At 50.9% G+C, this 21,018-nt stretch overlaps 1 protein-coding gene across 1 annotated transcript in view; it reads right to left on the bottom strand.

Moving 5' to 3' along the window:
* LOC140394891 (BTB/POZ domain-containing protein 2-like) overlaps positions 1-20,344 on the bottom strand; it is a 64,503-nt gene extending 44,159 nt beyond the window's left edge. Inside the window, 2 exon segments of the mRNA XM_072482048.1 lie at positions 5,036-5,192; positions 19,850-20,344. Of these exon segments, the coding sequence (XP_072338149.1) occupies positions 5,036-5,192; positions 19,850-20,277 (585 nt within the window). The 5' untranslated portion in view covers positions 20,278-20,344.
* Positions 20,345-21,018: the final 674 nt, after the last annotated feature.

Below are 21,018 nucleotides of genomic sequence, written 5' to 3'. Positions count from 1 at the left end.
TAGTCAGAGGCTTTTCCCAGAGTAGAGGGGTCAATTACTAGGGGGCATAGGTTTAAGGTGAGAGGGGCAAGGTTTAGAGTAGATGTACGAGGCAAGTTTTTTTACGCAGAGGGTAGTGGGTGCCTGGAACTCGCTACCGGAGGAGGTGGTGGAAGCAGGGACGATAGTGACATTTAAGGGGCATCTTGACAAATACATGAATAGGATGGGAATAGAGGGATATGGACCCAGGAAGTGTAGAAGATTGTAGTTTAGTCGGGCAGCATGGTCGGCACGGGCTTGGAGGGCCGAAGGGCCTGTTCCTGTGCTGTACATTTCTTTGTTCTTTGTTGGGCCGGTTAAGCGGGCACACATGTTCGCGCACCTGAAGGGGCTCAAGGCGGATGTGGTTATGCTTCAGGAGACACACCTGAAGGTGGCAGACCAGGTAAGATTGAGGAAAGGGTGGGTCGGTCAGGTGTTTCACTCGGGGCTAGATGCCAAAAATCGAGGGGTGGCGATCTTGGTGGGAAAGAAGGTGTCATTCGAGGCGTCGAGCATTGTGGCAGATAATGGCGGTAGGTACATAATGGTAAGTGGTAAGCTGCAGGGAGAGAGGGTGGTACTGGTCAATGTGTATGCTCCGAACTGGGACGATGCGGGTTTTATGCGGCGTATGTTGGGTCGGATCCCAGACTTGGAAGTGGAGGCCTGATAATGGGGGGAGACTTTAACATGGTGCTGGATCCGGCAGTGGATCGCTCCAGGTCTAGGACAGGTAGGAAGCCGGCGGCGGCTAGAGTGCTGAGGGGGTTTATGGACCAGATGGGAGGGGTGGATCCTTGGAGATTTGCAAGGCCGGGGGTGAGGGAATTTTCATTCTTCTCACATGTCCATAAGGCTTATTCCCGAATCGACTTTTTTGTTTTGAGTAGGGCGCTGATAGCGAGACTGGAGGATACCGAGTATTCGGCAATAGCCATTTCGGACCACGCCCTGCATTGGGTGGACTTGGAGATGGGGGAGGAGAGGGACCAGCGCCTGCTGTGGCGCTTGGAGGTGGGGCTGTTGGCGGACGAGGAGGTGAGCGAGCGAGTCCGAGGAAGTATAGAGAGGTACTTGGGAGTCCAATGACAACGGGCAGGTCAGAGTGGGGATGGTATGGGAGGCACTGAAGGCGGTGGTGAGGGGAGAGCTGATCTCCATTAGGGCCCACAAGGAGCGGAGGGAGAGGGAGAGGCTGGTGGGGGAGATGGTTGAGGGTAGACAGGAGGTATGCGGAGGAGCCCGAGGAAGGATTGTTGAGGAAGAGGCACAGCCTCCAGGCCGAATTCAACCTGGTGACCACCAGGAAGGCGGAGGTGCAGTGGAGGAACGCCCATGGGGCGATTTACGAGTATGGAAAAAGGCAAGCCGGTTGCTGGTGTATCAGCTTCGGAAGCGGGACGCAGCTCGGGAGATCGGGGGAGTCACGGACAGGGCAGTGAGTGTGGTGCGGAATGGGGTTGGCATCAATGGGGTCTTCAGGGACTTTTACGAGGAATTGTATCGATCCGAGCCCCCACAGGCGGAGAGAGGGATGGGCCGCTTCCTGGACCAATTGAGGTTTCCAAAGGTGGAAGAGGGACTGGTGGTGGGATTGGGGGCCCCGATTGGGCTGGAAGAGCTGATCAAAGGGATAGGAAGCAGCAGGCAGGGAAGGCACCGGGGCCGGACGGTTTCCCGGTCGAATTCGATAAAAAATATATGGACCTGTTGGGCCCGCTGTTAGTCAGGACCTTTAATGAGGCAAGGGAGGGGGGGGGGGGGGGGGGGTTGTGAAGGGGAGACGGTTGAACGCGAATGTGCGGAGGCTTTTGAGGGAGGCGGAGATAGTGGTGGCGATGGACGCTGAGAAAGCCTTCGATAGGGAAGAGTAGGGATACCTGTGGGAGGTGCTGAAGAGGTTCGGGTTTGGGATGGGGTTTGTCAGGTGGGTTAGGCTGTTGTATGAGGTCCCGATGGAGAGTGTGGCCACAAACAGGAGGAGGTCGGAGTACTTTCGGTTGCACCGAGGGATGAGCCAGGGGTGTCCCTTGTCTCCCCTGCTCTTCGCACTGGCGATTGAACCCCTGGCTATGGCACTGAGGGAGTCAAGGAACTGGAGGGGGTTGGTGCGTGGTGGGGAGGAGCATAGGGTGTCACTTTATGCGGACAACCTGCTGCTGTATGTGGCAGACCCAGTGGGAGGAATGCCGGAGGTAATGAGGATTCTTAGGGAATTCAGGGACTTTTCGGGATACAAGCTCAACATGGGGAAGAGTGAGCTGTTCGTAGTTCATCCAGGGGACCAGGAGAGGGGGATTGGCGAGCTCCCACTAAAAAGGGCGGAGAGGAGCTTCAGGTATTTGGGGGTCCAGGTGGCCAGGAGCTGGGGGGCCCTGCATAGGCTTAATTTTACAAGGCTGGTGGAGCAAATGGAGGAGGAGTTCAAGAGGTGGGACGCGTTGCCGCTGTCCTTGGCGGGTAGGGTGCAGTCAATCAAAATGACGGTGCTCCCAAGATTCCTGTTCCAGTGCCTCCCCGTTTATCCCGAAGGCTTTTGTCATGCGGGTTAACAGGAGTATAATGGGGGTTGTGTGGGCGCGAGGGACTCCGAGGGTGAGAAGGGTGATCCTGGAGCGGAGTAGAGATAGGGGGGTCTGGCGCTGCCCAACCTCTGTGGGTACTACTGGGCCGCCAATGCGACGATGATGCGCAAGTGGGTGATGGAGGGGGAGGGGGCTGCATGGAAGAGGCTGTCTTGTGTGGCTACGAGTCTGGGGGCGCTGGCAACGGCGCCGCTGCCGCTCCCTCCAAGGAGGTATAGCACAAGCCCGGTGGTGGTGGTTGCCCTCAAAATTTGGGGGCAGTGGAGGCGACACAGTGGGGGGGGGGAGAGAGAAGAGTTGGGGCCTCGGCGTGGACCCCATTACGGGGGAACCACCGGTTCGCCCCAGGAAGAACAGGTGGAGGGCTTGCAGGGTGGCACAGGGCAGGAATAAGAAAGTTGGGGGACCTGTTTGTGGACGGGAAGTTTGCGCACCTGGGTGAGCTGGAGAAGTACGGGCTCCCCCCCGGGGAACACCTTCAAGTACTTACAGGTAAGGGCGTTTGCCAGACGGCACGTGGTGGAATTCCCGCGGCTACTGCCACACACAGTTCAGGACAGGGTGCTCTCGGGGGGGTGGGGGGGGAAGAAGTGGGGAAGATCTCGGAAACTTACCAGGTGATGCAGGAGGAGGAGGAGGCCTCGGTGGTGGAGGTAAAAGGTAAGTGGGAGGAGGAGTTGGGAGAGGAAATTGAGGAAGGGACGTGGGCAGATGCCCTGGGGAGGGTGAACTCTTCCTCATCGTGCGCGAGGCTCAGCCTCATACAGTTTAAGGTGCTGCACAGGGCACACATAACCGGGACAAAGATGAGTCGTTTTTTTGGGGGTGAGGACAGGTGTGTTAGGTGCTCAGGGAGCCCAGCAAACCACACCCATATGTTCTGGGCAAGCCCAGCGCTGGAGGAATTTTGGATGGGCGTAGCGAGGATGGTGTCGAGGGTGGTAGGATCCAGGGTCAAACCAGGCTGGGGGCTCGCAATATTTGGGGTGGCAGAGGAGCCGGGAGTGCAGGAGGCGAAAGAGGCCGGAATTCTGGCCTTTGCGTCCCTGGCAGCCCGGCGAAGGATTCTTCTTCAGTGGAAGGATGCGAGGCCCCCAAGCGTGGAATCCTGGATCAGTGATATGGCAGGGTTCATTAAGTTGGAGAGACTGAAATTCGCCTTGAGAGGGTCGGTACAAGGGTTCTTTAGGCGGTGGCAACCGTTCTTAGACTTCCAGGCAGAACGATAGACATTGAAAATAGCCCACAATAAAAGGAAGGGGGAGAAGGCGGGGCAGGAGAATGCCAGGGTTGCATCTCCTCACCCCCATGATGATGGAGATAGCAGGAAAGTAGTGAGAATGACATTAATGATCCACTGAACCTTCATCCATAGGATTTGCATCACCCACACCCACCGTCCACCAGCACAGGGACGGGCACCTCTGAATGATATTAGCAGGTAGGCGTCTGGGTCACCATCTGATGAGCACCATACAACTTCTGCTGCACATCAGGTGGAGGCAGGAATTTCCAAAGGAGCAGGTATTCAGAGGTTTGGCCCCCAGCCAGATGCCTGGAAAGGTTCTCCCCAAGCTCCTGGAGATGCAAAGTCAGAACCGGGAAATCCAGGAGGGTGTGTCAACAGCATTACAGTAACTGCAAGGCTGATTGGAGCACCCCCAAAGCCTTCAGGCACCGGAGGTGGTGCAGGCATCAGTCAGCTTCGAGTAGCTTGGTCATCCTTATATGAAGTTGAACAACGGACTAGGTTTTTGTTCAACTAGAAGATCAACTGAATCAAACAGGCAGCCTTGCCTGAAACGGAATTAGTCTTAAAAAAAAGTTCCATAATTGAGGCATACAAGATGATCAGAGGATTGGATAGGGTGGACAGTGAGAGCCTTTTCCCTCGGATGGTGATGTCTAGCACGAGGGGACATAGCTTTAAATTGAGGGGAGATAGGTATAAGACAGATGTCAGAGGTAGGTTCTTTACTCAGAGAGTAGTAAGGGTGTGGAATGCCCTGCCTGCAACAGTAGTGGACTCGCCAACACTAAGGGCATTCAAATGGTCATTGGATAGACATATGGACAACAAGGGAATAGTGTAGATGGGCTTTAGAGTGGTTTCACAGGTTGGCGCAACAACGAGGGCCGAAGGGCCTGTACTGCGCTGTAATGTTCTATAATACAAGTGTATTCTGAGTAATTACAGATTACAGCCAGTCCTGCAATACTTTCTGAAGAACGCAGATTACACCAACAGCTATGCATTAAACTTCAACTGTTTGTAAAACTGTTTTTTTGGCAGTGTAGCCAATATCACATGGGAAAAAATAAAACTGATGGCTTACATACTTTTGAGTAATAGGATCAACACTTACCATCTTTCTCAGTTTCTTCTGCAGACAGATATCATGCACGACATGAATGTTCCAACGTACCTGTGTAAGAAGCATAAACGCATTGTCTGCTCGGAGGTTCTTCTTCAAGAACTCCACACAGTGTGCTTCAAGGGCAGGTACTGCATACTTTTTAGCTGTGTACAGTGTAGTCATAACAGTTTCTGGTCCAATCTGGACGTCGTCAGAATAAAGGAATCTGGAGAAAAATACAAAGAAGTCAACAGTCACCTTTCCAGAACTTTAAATATATAAAACATTGGTCTGGCACAGAAATTTAATTCAGGCCTTAAAGAGGATAATGGAAAGGGCGGCACAGTGGTTGGCACTGCAGCCTATGGCACTGAGGACCCGGGTCACTGTCAGTGTGGAGTTTGCACATTCTCCCCGTGTTTGCGTGGGTTTCACCCCCACAACCCAAAGATGTGCAGAGTAGGTGGATTGGCCACACTAAATTGCCCCTTAATTGGAAAAAAAATAATTGGGTACTCTAAATTTATATTAAAAAAAGGATAATGGATTGTGCTGGGCAGGAGAATTTGACTTGAATTAATTAATTTTAATGGTTTCATACAATGCCAGATATGCTTCAATTCATAAGCATATTATGGGTCACATTGAAATTGAGGGTGCCTTCCTTTAGCCAAATTCAAAATTGGAATTTCTATCTAAAGTTCTTTTAAGGGTACATTTCCAGAAAGCTGCCTGGATTGTACAAAATAGGGGGAGTTTAAAATCTGTGGTTTGCAGACACCATCACCATTGAAGTTCTAAGATGAGAATATTCATTATATCCTGGAGAACAATGCAACATAAAAATCAGGCCAGAGCACAAAGAATGGTCACATAAGTAGTGCACACATAGCCCATCAGCCAAGGCTGAAGATTTCATCTCAAGTCCACGCACAATTTCAAGCATGGCGCTGCACAGTAACCAGAAGCAGGGATCCCCTCCCTGATCTCGGGACACTGAGGCCAATTGTAGTATCTGCATTTCTAATAATTCAGCACATCAAGAGACTGAACCTAGCTAGGCCTATGCTAAGTATAGATATGTTTGACAATGAGTCATCGGACTCGAAACGTTAGCTCTTTTCTCTCCCTACAGATGCTGCCAGACCTGCTGAGATTTTCCAGCATTTTATCTTCATTCCTATGCTGGTATTGTACTACACAGCAGACGATAGAACATAGAACATAGAAAAGTACAGCACAGAACAGGCCCTTCGGCCCACGATGATGTGCCGAAGCTTTGTCCTAGATTAATCATAGATTATCATTGAATTAACAGTGCAGTAGGAGGCCATTCGGCCCACTGAGTCTGCACCGGCTCTTGGAAAGAGCACCCTACCCAAAGTCAACACCTCCACCCAACACCAAGGGCAATTTTGGACACGAAGGGCAATTTATCATGGCCAATCCACCTAACCTGCATATCTTTGGACTGTGGGAAGAAACCGGAGCACCCGGAGGAAACCCACGCAGACACGGGGAGGATGTGCAGACTCCGCACAGACAGCGACCCAGTGGGGAATCGAACCTGGGACCCTGGAGCTGTGAAGCAATTGTGCTATCCACAATTCTACCGTGCTGCCCTTAAGAACAAATAAATCTACACTATATCATTTTACCGTAATCCATGTACCTATCCAATAGCTGCTTGAAGGTCCCTAATGTTTCCGACTCAACTACTTCCACAGGCAGTGCATTCCATGCCCCCACTACTCTCTGGGTAAAGAACCTACCTCTGATATCCCTCCTATATCCTCCACCTTTCACCTTAAATTTATGTCCCCTTGTAATGGTTTGTTCCACCCGGGGAAAAAGTCTCTGACTGTCTACTCTATCTATTCCCCTGATCATCTTATAAACCTCTATCAAGTCGCCCCTCATCCTTCTCCGTTCTAATGAGAAAAGGCCTTGCACCCTCAACCTTTCCTCGTAAGACCTACTCGCCATTCCAGGCAACATCCTGGTAAATCTCCTTTGCACCTTTTCCAAAGCTTCCACATCCTTCCTGAAATGAGGCGACCAGAACTGTACACAGTGCTCCAAATGTGGCCTTACCAAAGTTTTGTACAGCTGCATCATCACCTCACGGCTCTTAAATTCAATCCCTCTGTTAATGAACGCTAGCACACCATAGGCCTTCTTCACAGCTCTATCCACTTGAGTGGCAACTTTCAAAGATGTATGAACATAGACCCCAGGATCTCTCTGCTCCTCCACATTGCCAAGAACTCTACCGTTAACCCTGTATTCTGCATTCATATTTGTTCTTCCAAAATGGACAACCTCACACTTTTCAGGGTTAAACTCCATCTGCCACTTCTCAGCCCAGCTCTGCATCATATCTATGTCTCTTTGCAGCCGACAACAGCCCTCCTCACTATCCACAACTCCACCAATCTTCGTATCGTCTGCAAATTTACTGACCCACCCTTCAACTCCCTCATCCAAGTCATTAACGAAAATCACAAAATGCAGAGGACCCAGAACTTATCCCTGCGGTATGCCACTGGTAACTGGGATCCAGGCTGAATATTTGCCATCCACCACCACGCTCTGACTTCTATCAGTTAGCCAGTTCGTTATCCAACTGGCCAAATTTCCCACTATCCCATGCCTCCTTACTTTCTGCAGAAGCATACCATGGGGAACCTTATCAAATGCCTTACTAAAATCCATGTACACTACATCCACTGCTTTACCTTCATCCACATGTTTGGTCACCTCCTCAAAGAATTCAATAAGACTTGTAAGGCAAGACCTACCTTTCACAAATCCGTACTGACTATCCCTAATCAAGCAGTGTCTTTCCAGATGCTCAGAAATCCTATCCTTCAGTACCCTTTCCATTACTTTGCCTACCACCGAAGTAAGACTAACTGGCCTGTAATTCCCAGGGTTATCCCTAGTCCCTTTTTTGAACAGGGGCACGACATTCGCCACTCTCCAATCCCCTGGTATCACCCCTGTTGACAGTGAGGACGAAAAGATCATTGCCAACGGCTCTGCAATTTCATCTCTTGCTTTCCATAGAATCCTTGGATATATCCCGTCAGGCCCGGGGGACTTGTCTATCCTCAAGTTTTTCAAAATGCCCAACACATCTTCCTTCCTAACAAGTATTTCCTCGAGCTTATCAGTCTCTTTCACACTGTCCTCTCCAACAATATGGCCCCTCTCATTTGTAAATACAGAAGAAAAGTACTCGTTCAAGAACTCTCCTATCTCTTCAGACTCACTACACAATCTCCCGTTACTGTCCTTGATCGGACCTACCCTCGCTCTAGTCATTCTCATATTTCTCACCTATGTGTAAAAGGGCTTGGGGTTTTCCTTGATCCTACCCGCCAAAGATTGTTCATGCCCTCTCTTAGCTCTCCTAATCCCTTTCTTCAGTTCCCTCCTGGCTATCTTGTATCCCTCCAACGCCCTGTCTGAACCTTGTTTCCTCAGCCTTACATAAGTCTCCTTTTTCCTCTTAACAAGACATTCAACCTCTCTTGTCAACCATGGTTCCCTCACTCGACCATCGCTTCCCTGCCTGACAGGGACATACATATCAAGGACACGTAGTACCTGTTCCTTGAACAAGTTCCACATTTCACTTGTGTCCTTCCCTAACAGCCTATGTTCCCAACTTATGCACTTCAATTCTTGTCTGACAACATCGTATTTACCCTTCCCCCAATTGTAAACCTTGCCCTGTTGCACGCACCTATCCCTCTCCATTACTAAAGTGAAAGTCACAGAATTGTGGTCACTATCTCCAAAATGCTCCCCCACTAACAAATCTAACACTTGCCCTGGCTCATTACCAAGTACTAAATCCAATATTGCTCCTCCTCTGGTTGGACAATCTACATACTGTGTTAGAACAGCTTCCTGGACACACTGCACAAACACCACCCCATCCAAACTATTTGATCTAAAGAGTTTCCACTCAATGTTTGGGAAGTTAAAGTCACCCATGACTACTACCCTGTGACTTCTGCACCTTTCCAAAATCTGTTCCTCCACTTCTCTGCTACTATTGGGGGGCCTATAGAAAACTCCTAACAAGGTGACTGCTCCTTTCCTATTTCTGACTTCAACCCATACTACCTCAGTCGGCTGATACTCCTCGAACTGCCTTTCTGCAGCTGTTATACTATCTCTAATTAACAATGCCACCCCCCACCTCTTTTACCACCCTCCCTAATCTTATTGAAACATCTATAACCAGGGACCTCCAACAACCATTTCTGCCCCTCTTCTATCCAAGTTTCCGTGATGGCCACCACATCGTAGTCCCAAGTACCGATCCATGCCTTAAATTCACCCACCTTATTCCTGATGCTTCTTGCTTTGAAGTATACACACTTCAACCCATCTCCATGCCTGCAAGTACTCTCCTTTGTCAGTGTTCCCTTCCCCACTGCCTCATTACACGTTTTGGCGTCCTGAATATCGGCTACCTTAGTTGCTGGACTACAAATCCGTTTCCCATTCCCCAGCCAAATTAGTTTAAACCCTCCCGAAGAGTACTAGAAAACCTCCCTCCCAGGATATTGGTGCCCCTCTGGTTCAGGTGCAACCCGTCCTGCTTGCACAGGTCCCACCTTCCCCAGAATGCGCTCCAATTATCCAAATACCTGAAGCCCTCCCTCCTACACCATTCCTGCAGCCACGTGTTCAGCTGCACTCTCTCCCTATTCCTAGCCTCGCTATCATGTGACACCGGCAACAAACCCGAACTGACAACTCTGTCTGTCCTGGCTTTTAACTACCAGCCTAACTCCCTAAACTCGTTTATTACCTCCACACCCCATTCCCTACCTACGTCGTTGGTACCAATGTGCACCACGACTTCTGGCTGCTCCCCCTCCCCCTAAAGGATCCTGAAGACACGATCCGAGACATCCCTGGCCCTGGCACCCAGGAGGCAACATACCTTCCGGGAGTCTCGCTCGCGACCACAGAATCTCCTATTTATTCCCCTAACCATTGAATCTCCTACAACTATTGCTTTTCTATTCTCCCCCCTTCCCTTCTGAGCCCCAGAGCCAGACTCAGTGCCAGAGACCTGGCCGCTAGGGCCTTCCCCGGTAGGTCATCCCCCCCAACATCATCCAAAACGGTATACTTGTTTTGAAGGGGAACGGCCACGAGGGATCCCTGCACTGTCTGCCTGTTTGTTTTTTTCCCCTGACTGTAACCCAGCTATTCTTGTCCTGTACCTTGGGTGTGGTTACCTCTCTGTAACTCTTCTCTATCACCCCCTCTGCCTCCCGGATGATCCGAAGTTCATCCAGCTTCAGCTCCAGTTCCCTAACACGGTCTTTGAGGAGCTGGAGTTGGGTGCACTTCCCGCAGGTATAGTCAGCGGGGACACCGGTGGTATCCCTCACCACCCACATCCTACAGGAGGAGCATGCGACTGGCCTAGCCTCCATTCCCTCTTACCTTACAGAATATAGCTGCCCTGTGGACCAACTGGATCTCCGCCCTCAGACTCTGCTCCCAGTCAGCTGCACTCTCTGTAAACTCCTGGCTCCCTTCTTGCTCTTTGCGGAAGTGTAGGCAACAAAATGAAAGGAGCACCTTACTCCCTCCTCACCTAACTCCCTCAGTCACCAAACTCTCACTATAGCACTCAAATGCACCAATTCAGCACTCCCTCAGTCACCAAACTCTCACTATAGCACTCAAATGCACCAATTCAGCACTCCCTCAGTCACCAAACTCTCACTCTAGCACTCAAATGCACCAAATTCAGCACTCAGTGCAAGCAAAGTCTGCACTGTAGGGGATCACTTTTATACTGTGAATCTAGCCTCTGAAAACTGGCCTAATCGAATTAACAAGCGCCAGCTGCAAGTGCCTACAAGTAGAAGCTTTGTTTAAAGCTGATTGAAAATTCACCTTCTTCTAAACCAAACAGCAACTTTTAAGTTAATGAACTAAATAAAAGAAAAACTAGACTTTAGATAAAAATGAAGCCTTATACTCCCTCAAGTCACCAAACTCTCACTATAGCACTCAAATGCACCAAATTTAGCACTCAGTGCAAAAACGATGTGACTGACATACTAAATCAATGGACACTTTATCACATTTGCTTCTTACAAAACTTTGATGTTGCATCTATCAAAGACTTAGAAGATGCAAAAGTCCTGTTACCATGAACTCTGGCGCAGTGGAAGCATCAAAGTCAAAACCCAGAACCAAAATGACACAGCAAAAAGAGGGATCATTTTGGCCCATTTGTCCATGTTGGCCCAACGACCTTGGTTCCCTTTCTAAATCCATCTTCCTGCACACAGCCCATAGAACATACAGTGCAGAAGTAGGCCATTCGGCCCATCGAGTCTGCACCGACCCACCCAAGCCCTCACTTCCACCCTATCCCCAAACCCCAATAACCCCTCCTAATCTTTTTGGTCACGAAGGGCAATTTATCATGGCCAATCCACCTAACCTACACATCTTTGGACTGTAATAATAATTGCTCATTGTCACAAGTAGGCTTCAATGAAGTTACTGCGAAAAGCCACTGTGGGAGAAAACCGGAGCACCCGGAGGAAACCCACGCAGACATGGGGAGAACGTGCAGACTCCGCACAGACAGTGACCCAGCGGGGAATCGAACCTGGGGCCCTGGTGCTGTGAAGCCACTGTGCTGCCCTGGCAGCTGAGGGGCAGATCCGGGTACTTTTTAAAAATGAGTTTAGGGTCTCTGTCTCCAGCACTAACTTGGGCAGCAAATTCCAGACACCCACCACCCTCTGTATAAGAAGGTTTTTCCTCATGTCCTTCTGCCACTTATGTACTGCACAGTAGACTGTAACTAGCTTGAATCTATGATGCCTGGTTTTTGAACTCTCTGCCAAGGGAAACAGGTTCCTCCTGTCTACTCTATCTGCACCCCTCACAATTTTGCATACCTCAATCACGTCACCCCTCAGCCTTCTCTGTTCCAAGCCAAACAACCCCAACCTCTCCACATAGCTACAATTCTCCAACCTTGGCAACATTCTGGTAAATCTTCTCTGTGCTCGTTCCAGAGCAATTACATCCTTCCTTTTTTTAAATTTAAAGAGTACTCAATTCATTTTTTCCAATTAAGGGGCAATTTAGCGTGGCCAATCCACCTACCCTGCACGTCTTTGGGTTGTGGGGGCGAAACCCACGCAGACACGGGGAGAATGTGCAAACTGCACACAGACAGTGACCCAGAGCTGGGACCGAACTTGGGACCTCAGCGCCGTGAGACAGCAGTGCTAACCACTGTGCCACCGTGCTGCCCACCATTACATCCTTCCTGTAACATGGTGACCAGAACTGTACACAATACCCCAATTATGGTCTTGCCAGTGTTTTATACAATTCCATCATTATATCCCTACTTTTGTACTCTATACCTCTGTCAGTGAAGGAGAGCATTCCATAAGCTTTCTTTACAAACTTATCTATCTGTACTGCTACCTTTAGGGACCCGTGCACTTGCACGCCAAGATCTCTCACTTTATCTACCACCCCCCTCCCCTCAAGCCAAGGGTGACACATGGGCACAGTGGTTAGCACTGCTGCCTCAAGGAGGTGAGGACCCAGGTTCGATCCCAGCCCCGAGTCACTGACCGTGTGGAGTTTGCACATTCTCCCCGTGACTGTGTGGGCCTCACCCCCACAATCCAAGGATGTGCAGGGTCGGTAGGATACGTGGATTAGCCATGGTAAATTGCCCATGAAAAGAAAAAAAACTTCATCTACCCCTCTGTGTATCGCCATTTATTGTGTATTCCCTTTTACTGTTTGACCTCCCGAAATGCATTACCTCAAAACTTATCCGAATTGAACTCCATCTGCCACTTTCCTGCGCACTCCACCAACCCATCAATATCATTTTGGAGCTTACAGCTATCCTCTACACGATCCACTACGCAGCCAATTTTTGTGTCGTCGGCAAATTTCCCAATCCTGTCCCCCAGGTTCAAGTCCAAATTGTTAATAGATAAAACAAACAGCAGGGGTCCCAACAACGAGCCATGCGGAACACCACTTGAAACAGCTTTCCACTTGAAAGAGCAGCTATTGGCCATTACCCTTTGTTTCCTGTTACTAAGCCAACTGTGGATCCAATTTGCCACATTACCCTCCTATATCCCATGGGCTTTTACAATCCCTCATAGATAATATCCTCACCCTCATACATTTCTTGTTACAGAATATTGTGTGGGTTCTTAAAGAACATTGTTCCCAGTTATCTAGTTCACACACCAAATCCTGTAATTACAGTTCCCAAAGACCCAATTATTTGTGTCTTCCCCCATTTACAGACAAGCCATAATGCACTGTTTATTAACATGCCTTTATATAGTTTCCAATGTCAATTACAAACGGTACACTGTAGGATGGATTTTTAAAATAAGCATAGGCAACAAACAGTGATGTTTAGTGATGTAACTAAATTGTATGATATAGCTATTCTAGGTATGAGGGCAGCACGGTGGCGCAGTGGGTTAGCACTGCGGCCTCAGGGTGCTGAGGTCCCAGGTTCGATCCCGGCTCTGGTTCACTGTCCGTATGGAGTTTGTACATTCTCCCCGTGTTTACCCTTAATTGGGGAAAAAATGAATTGGGAACTCTAAATTTTTTTTTTAAAGTAAAAAAAAAAGCTATTCTAAGGTATTGCATGCTATTGGTTTAATGTCCTCCAAAAGTTTACTTTCTATAAAAAGTGATACCATTAATAGTAACAAGTAACTCTTGCCACCAATAATTCCATTAAGTAATTGCATTAAAATAGCACAATTAAATAACTTTGAATTAACAGAAGACAATACTGTTTGAAGTGCTAAGATATTTTTTATTTTATTAAATTTAGAGTACCCCAAATTCTTTTTTCCCCCCAATTAAGGGGCAATTTAGTGTGGCCAATCCACCTACCCTGCACATCTTTGGGTTGTGGGGGTGAGACCCTCGCAGACACGGGGAGAATGTGCAAACTCCACGCGGAGTGACCCGGGGCCGGGATAGAACCTAGATCCCCAGCGCCGTGAGGCAGTTGTGCTAACCACCGTGCCACCCTCCAATCATCAATCTAAATTTTGCTAAATTTATTTTTTTCAAATATTTATGATATCAGGGCAGCACGGTGGCGCAGTGAGTTAGCCCTGCAGCCTCATGGCGCCGAGGTCCCAGGTTCAATCCCGGCTCTGGGTCACTGTCCGTGTGGAGTTTGCACATTCTCCGTGTCTGCGTTGGTTTCGCCCCACAACCCAAAGATGTGCAGGGTAGGTGGATTGGCCACGCTAAATTGCCCCTTAATTGGGAAAAATGAATTGGGTACACTAAATTTATATTTAAAAAATATTTATGATATCTTAGCTTGCGTCTTAATCTTGTATGCAAGTTCCAATCATTTATTGCATTCTCTGTATATTAAAATAATTTCATTACTTTTCCTTCAATGGAACTGGTTGTTTACCCTGCATAGTGCCAACACTGTTGCTGGACACCCAGAAAACCCTCAACCCAGTGCCACAATCAAACAGGTTTCAGGAAAGTCCACATCACAGTGACCATTCGATCGCTGTAGGCAGCTTTCTTCAGGGTCAGTGGCTAGCTGTTATGTTGTAGCAGACTGCAAAAACCCAGCCCAATAAAAAAAAAACAGAAATCACGCCGGCTAGAAAATTCATAATTTTGATTCATAGTTTTTGATTCATCTCTACTATTTAAAAAGTTGAGTTGAATTTGCAAATATTATCCTTCAACAATGTAGATGATCAGAACTTGAAGAACCTCATTAGTAATCTTGGCAGAAGTGCCACGCTATCGTAGGGAAATGAAATAAAGTCAGCAATGCTCCAACTTGATGGTGGTATCAATATAAATTCTTCATTAGTCTTTGCAAAATTATTAAAATCAGAGAGCAAGGTCACTTAAAAACGCAGAATTGGCGGGGCCACTCTGAATTTTCAATACCTCTGAATTAGCTACTGTTATGGGCCAGGGTTTAGAGAACCCCAAAGTGTATCATGGAGTTCACCTGACCCACAACTTTTACTAGATTGTGGTATGGGGAGCACACGGCCCACTCTACAGGTGTGGGACAGCAGAAATCGAAAAGTATTTTTTAAAGCAAAACAATGTTTATTCTATGAACTCACGTTAACCTTTTTAAAACACAGTGAACATCTTAGCAACCATTAGTTCAAATACAACCCCCAAAAACTCCAACACTAAGTAAACCTTTAAGCTTTCTTTTTTAACATCCATACGACTTAAAAACAAAACCTTTATCAGAAGCACATCAGGTTAAAGTCACTACTGAAAACATTTATTCTGAATTCACCAAATGATCAAGAGATAGTCTTTTGATGGCAGAGAGAACAGCAGTATAGCTGCTGTGTCTGGCTTCAGCTCCAACACTGAAAGCGAAACTAAAACACACCCTGCAGCAAACAGCCTAAAACGAAAGTAAAAAGCTGACCGCCCAGCTCCACCCACACTCTGACATCACTGCAGTAGTAAACACCCATTTCTTAAAGGTACTCTCACTACAGATATTTATACACATATCCATTTATAACCACCCATTTGTTAAAGGTACTCCCACATGACACTACAAAGATGAAGAGCATGCAGAGTGTGTCTGACAGCTTACTCACTTGGCATGCCCAACACAATTTTGTCACAATACCAATTAATAATATCACAATGAACAAAATGTATATGAAACAGGGCCATTTATATAAGTTTTTAAAAATCAAGTGGGTGTGCAGAGATTGCAGTCCTTCTACTCGGTACAGTTGAACGGGTTGGGTGGCACAGTGGTTAGCACTACTACATCACTGCCCCCGAGCGTCCGGGGATGTGCAGGTTAGGTGGGGTTACGGGGATAGGGTGGGGAAATGGGCCTATTCCACACTGTAGGGAGAACCCATACAGGGGAAATATAAGTCTTCCTGGACCTGATCTAACAAAATCAAGCAGCTTTAGTTTTATTGAAACCTAGCTCAGGGAGATTTGAGCTAAGGGTGCAAGCAGCTGGAAAACAAATAAATCCAAAAGCAGAATAGCTAGATGAAAAACATTGGATGTAATAAGGTACACCACAGCATCATGTTCCTATGAAGTTTAACATGATGTTTAACATAAGAGAATGATTTACAATTAGTGATATGCTTGTGACCTGTTAATTTTGCACTGAACAAATTTTTTACTTGGAACCAGGATTTTCAAACTTGATAATAAATCACTCGCGCACCTGCTTGAATACACAATACTGAATTTAAGACTTACTGTCTTTCAAAGAATCTTTTCAAATTTCAAAATGGACTTTCAAATTGCATGCCATTTTCGCAGAATCTAACCTTTTGCAATACCAAATACAGAGAGTCTGCCCCCTGTCCTTTAGAACCTTGCATTTCCAAAGACCCCTTAACACAAAACATCCCAAGGCATTGCACAGGAACATGGTCAAAGAAAGATTTAGGTCACTAAACTGTCAGAAACATTTTCTCATCCAGACATGTAAAAGTTATGACTTGGTCGTTAAATATATTATGTAGAATGTGTACTTCTACACAGAACAGCAACTGTTTAATCACTGGTCTGTGTGGATTTCTGTCAGAACAGTTATTCTCCCTGGATTGCTTTCCAGCAGTTGCCAGTAAATAACTATGGACACCGGCTGAGACCAAAATCAGACTAACTCCTCTGCGGCATCATCTACCCCACACTTGGAAACAGGAACTTGTGCTGTTCATTGAAAGGTGGATATTGTTCACAGGATTGCATTCCAGTGCATGCCACCACTTTGAGTACAAGAGGGGTGAAAGTTGTAGCTGGCCTTAAATCACCACTGCTGGACAAGGGTCAGCTAATGAAATATGATTGAAAATTTAGGAATATCACTGCACAATCAACCAGTACCATGAATATGCTAACACATTTAAACCATTTTTATTATTTTTAAATTCTATACCTCTAACCACTGCAGCTGCCACATAGAAAAGGACCAAGTGGAAGAAATAATGGAGATCCACAGGGCTTCCTGTCAGCTAACGGGTAAATTAACATATCCCATGGGATATTAAATGATATGCTGGAAAAAAGTCACAGGTTCAAGTCCCAGGGCTTCTTAAACTGAGGGAGGGCAAGGTACCAGACTGAAGCTTCCAGATTATCCAGGGTTTCCAGGTCCTGCTCTGTATCCAGTAACCCCTCCGCGAGAAAGTGTGCATCAACTTCAGGCAAAATTAGGCTCAAGTGGAATGATTACCAAGTTGAGCAGCCTGCCACACTAAATTATTCGCAAATACATTTAAATGCAAAACAGTCATGCGATCAAAGCTGCCAGCCCAGTAATCACAGATAGCTTCAGTTATTTTAAATAAGCTTTTGAAGCCGGGCAGTGAAAGAACAGTAGCAAGAAAGTCATACGAATTTGGCAGCTGTATTGCGTTGAGCTGTGCGTCATTACAGATTCTTATTGAAACGATCAGCAGAACATATCACAGAGGTGGCAATTTACACGATAGAAAACTCCAAAGCAGTGAAAGCTTGGCAAGAGCAACCAGGTGCCACGTTCAAAAAGCAGAGAGCAGGCAGCTTAAAGAGGAGCATAAAACACAGTGCTGTCAGCAAACGGTGAATACACAGCGGGGTCGCTAGGTCTTCAATCCCATAAATGATGCAACTGTGGAAAAGAACTGGGTGGGGCAGCAAAGCGGGAACCTGGGGCCCTGAGAAAAATAAACAATCAGGTGTGTGGGTGACAGTCTCGCTGCAATGAGGAACCTGCAGCAAGCGCTGAGGGTTTTATACACACACTGGATGGGATTTGGCGAATGTGCAGCTGGATGGGGGGCAGCAGCTGCTGTGCAGCGAGACAGTCAGCGCCCTGGCTGCAGAAATCACTCAGTACCCAGAGTGCCCCCCACACAGAGCAGCATCACCCCCACCCCCCCACACACACAGAGCAGCATCACCCCCACCCCCCCCACACACACAGAGCAGCATCACCCCCACACACAGAGCAGCATCACCCCCACCCCACCCCACACACAGAGCAGCATCACCCCCACCCCACCCCACACAGAGCAGCATCACCCCCACACACAGAGCAGCATCACCCCCACCCCGCCCCACAGAGCAGCATCACCCCCACACACAGAGCAGCATCACCCCCACCCCTCCACACACAGAGCAGCATCACCCCCACCCCCCCCCCACACACAGAGCAGCATCCCCCATCCCCCCACACACAGAGCAGCATCACCCTCATCCCCCCCACACAGAGCAGCATCACCCTCATCCCCCCCACACAGAGCAGCATCACCCCCACACACAGAGCAGCATCACCCCCACACACAGAGCAGCATCACCCCCACCCCGCCCCACAGAGCAGCATCACCCCCACACACAGAGCAGCATCACCCCCACCCCTCCACACACAGAGCAGCATCACCCCCACCCCCCCCCCACACACAGAGCAGCATCACCCCCACCCCCCCCCACACACAGAGCAGCATCCCCCATCCCCCCACACAGAGCAGCATCCCCCATCCCCCCACACACAGAGCAGCATCACCCCCACCCCTCCACACACAGAGCAGCATCACCCCCACCCCCCCCCACACACAGAGCAGCATCCCCCATCCCCCCACACACAGAGCAGCATCACCCTCATCCCCCCCACACAGAGCAGCATCACCCTCATCCCCCCCACACAGAGCAGCATCACCCCCACCCCTCCACACACAGAGCAGCATCACCCCCACCCCCCCCCACACACAGAGCAGCATCCCCCATCCCCCCACACAGAGCAGCATCACCCTCATCCCCCCCACACAGAGCAGCATCACCCCCACCCCTCCACACACAGAGCAGCATCACCCCCACCCCTCCACACACAGAGCAGCATCACCCCCACCCCTCCACACACAGAGCAGCATCACCCCCACCCCCCCCCACACACAGAGCAGCATCCCCCATCCCCCCACACACAGAGCAGCATCACCCTCATCCCCCCCACACAGAGCAGCATCACCCCCACCCCTCCACACACAGAGCAGCATCACCCCCCCCCCACACACAGAGCAGCATCACCCCCACCCCTCCACACACAGAGCAGCATCACCCCCCCCCCACACACAGAGCAGCATCACCCTCATCCCCCCCACACAGAGCAGCATCACCCTCATCCCCCCCCACACACAGAGCAGCATCCCCCATCCCCCCCCCACACAGAGCAGCATCACCCCCACCCCCCCCCCACACAGAGCAGCATCACCCCCACCCCCCCCCCACACAGAGCAGCATCACCCCCACCCCCCCCCCACACACAGAGCAGCATCACCCTCATCCCCCCCACACAGAGCAGCATCACCCTCATCCCCCCCACACAGAGCAGCATCACCCCCACCCCTCCACACACAGAGCAGCATCACCCCCACCCCCCCCCCACACAGAGCAGCATCACCCCCACCCCCCCCCCACACACAGAGCAGCATCACCCCCCCCCCCCCCCCCCGGGAAAGGGCGGTGAAACCGCGGGAAAGGCGGCGCCCGCCCCGCAACAATAACAATAAACACCCGGCCGCAGGGCCCAGGCCCCGGGGTAGATTCCCGGCTCCGCCCGGCCGCAGGGCCCAGGCCCCGGGGTAGATTCCCGGCTCCGCAGGGCCCAGGCCCCGGGGTAGATTCCCGGCTCCGCCCGGCCGCAGGGCCCAGGCCCCGGGGTAGATTCCCGGCTCCGCCCGGCCGCAGGGCCCAGGCCCCGGGGTAGATTCCCGGCTCCGCCCGGCCGCAGGGCCCAGGCCCCGGGGTAGATTCCCGGCTCCGCCCGGCCACACTCACTTGAGCAGCGCCAGGAAGGCCGCGGGCTCCACGTCGGGCAGCTCGATCTCGGCCGAGCTGGTGGCCATGCCGCCGTTGAACATGGCGTCGAAGACGGCGCTGCCGACGGCCAGCACGAAGCGGTGCGCGGGGATGCGCTGCGAGCCCAGGCCCTTCCCCACCAGGAAGTGGACGTCGCTGAGGATCTCGTTGTTGAAGAGGAAGGCGAAGCGCTCCTTCACCGTGGTCTTGCCGGCCTGCCAGTTGTACATGGGCTCGCGGAAAATCACCACCTCGGCCGCGGCCGGCGGGGAGCAGCCGGCACCCGGAGCGGGAGCAGAGCCGGGGCCCAGGCCCGGGCTCCCCGCGCCGCCGCCATTGGCCACGTTGACCCGGTTCCCGGCGCTCAGGCCGCTCCCTCCCGCCGCCGCCGCCATCTTGGACTCCATCTGTTTACAAACAGCGGCCGCCCTGCCTGGCCCTGCTTAAAGGGGAATCCGCCCGGCCCCCGCAGCCCGTCCCAGCAGCCAGATCCCAGCAGCCTGGTCCCAGCAACCCGGTCCCAGCAGCCCGGCCCCCGCAGCCCGTCCCAGCAGCCCGGCCCCCGCAGCCCGTCCCAGCAGCCCGGCCCCCGCAGCCCGTCCCAGCAGCGGCAGCCCGGTCCCAGCAACCCAATCCCAGCAGCCCGGCCCCCGCAGCCCGTCCCAGCAGCCAGATCCCAGCAGCCTGGTCCCAGCAACCCGGTCCCAGCAGCCCGGCCCCCGCAGCCCGTCCCAGCAGCCCGGCCCCCGCAGCCCGTCCCAGCAGCCCGTCCCAGCAGCGGCAGCCCGGTCCCAGCAACCCAATCCCAGCAGCCCGGTCCCTGCAGCCTGGCCCAGCAGCCCGGCCCCCGCAGCCCGTCCCAGCAGCCCGGCCCCCGCAGCCCGTCCCAGCAGCCAGATCCCAGCAGTCACATCCCGGCAGCCCGGTCCCAGCAGCGGCAGCCCGGTCCCAGCAACCCAATCCCAGCAGCCCGGTCCCAGCAGCCTTGTCCCAGCAGCGGCAGCCCGGTCCCAGCAACCCAATCCCAGCAGCCCGGTCCCAGCAGCGGCAGCCCGGTCCCAGCAACCCAATCCCAGCAGCCCGGTCCCAGCAGCGGCAGCCCGGTCCCAGCAACCCAATCCCAGCAGCCTGGTTCCAGCAGCCAGATC

The sequence above is a fragment of the Scyliorhinus torazame genome, chromosome 18, assembly GCF_047496885.1.
Source record: "Scyliorhinus torazame isolate Kashiwa2021f chromosome 18, sScyTor2.1, whole genome shotgun sequence".
In the NCBI taxonomy this organism is placed as follows: domain Eukaryota; kingdom Metazoa; phylum Chordata; class Chondrichthyes; order Carcharhiniformes; family Scyliorhinidae; genus Scyliorhinus; species Scyliorhinus torazame.
The sequence above is the reverse complement of the archived record's forward strand: the minus strand, read 5'-3'. Positions and strand labels throughout refer to the sequence as shown.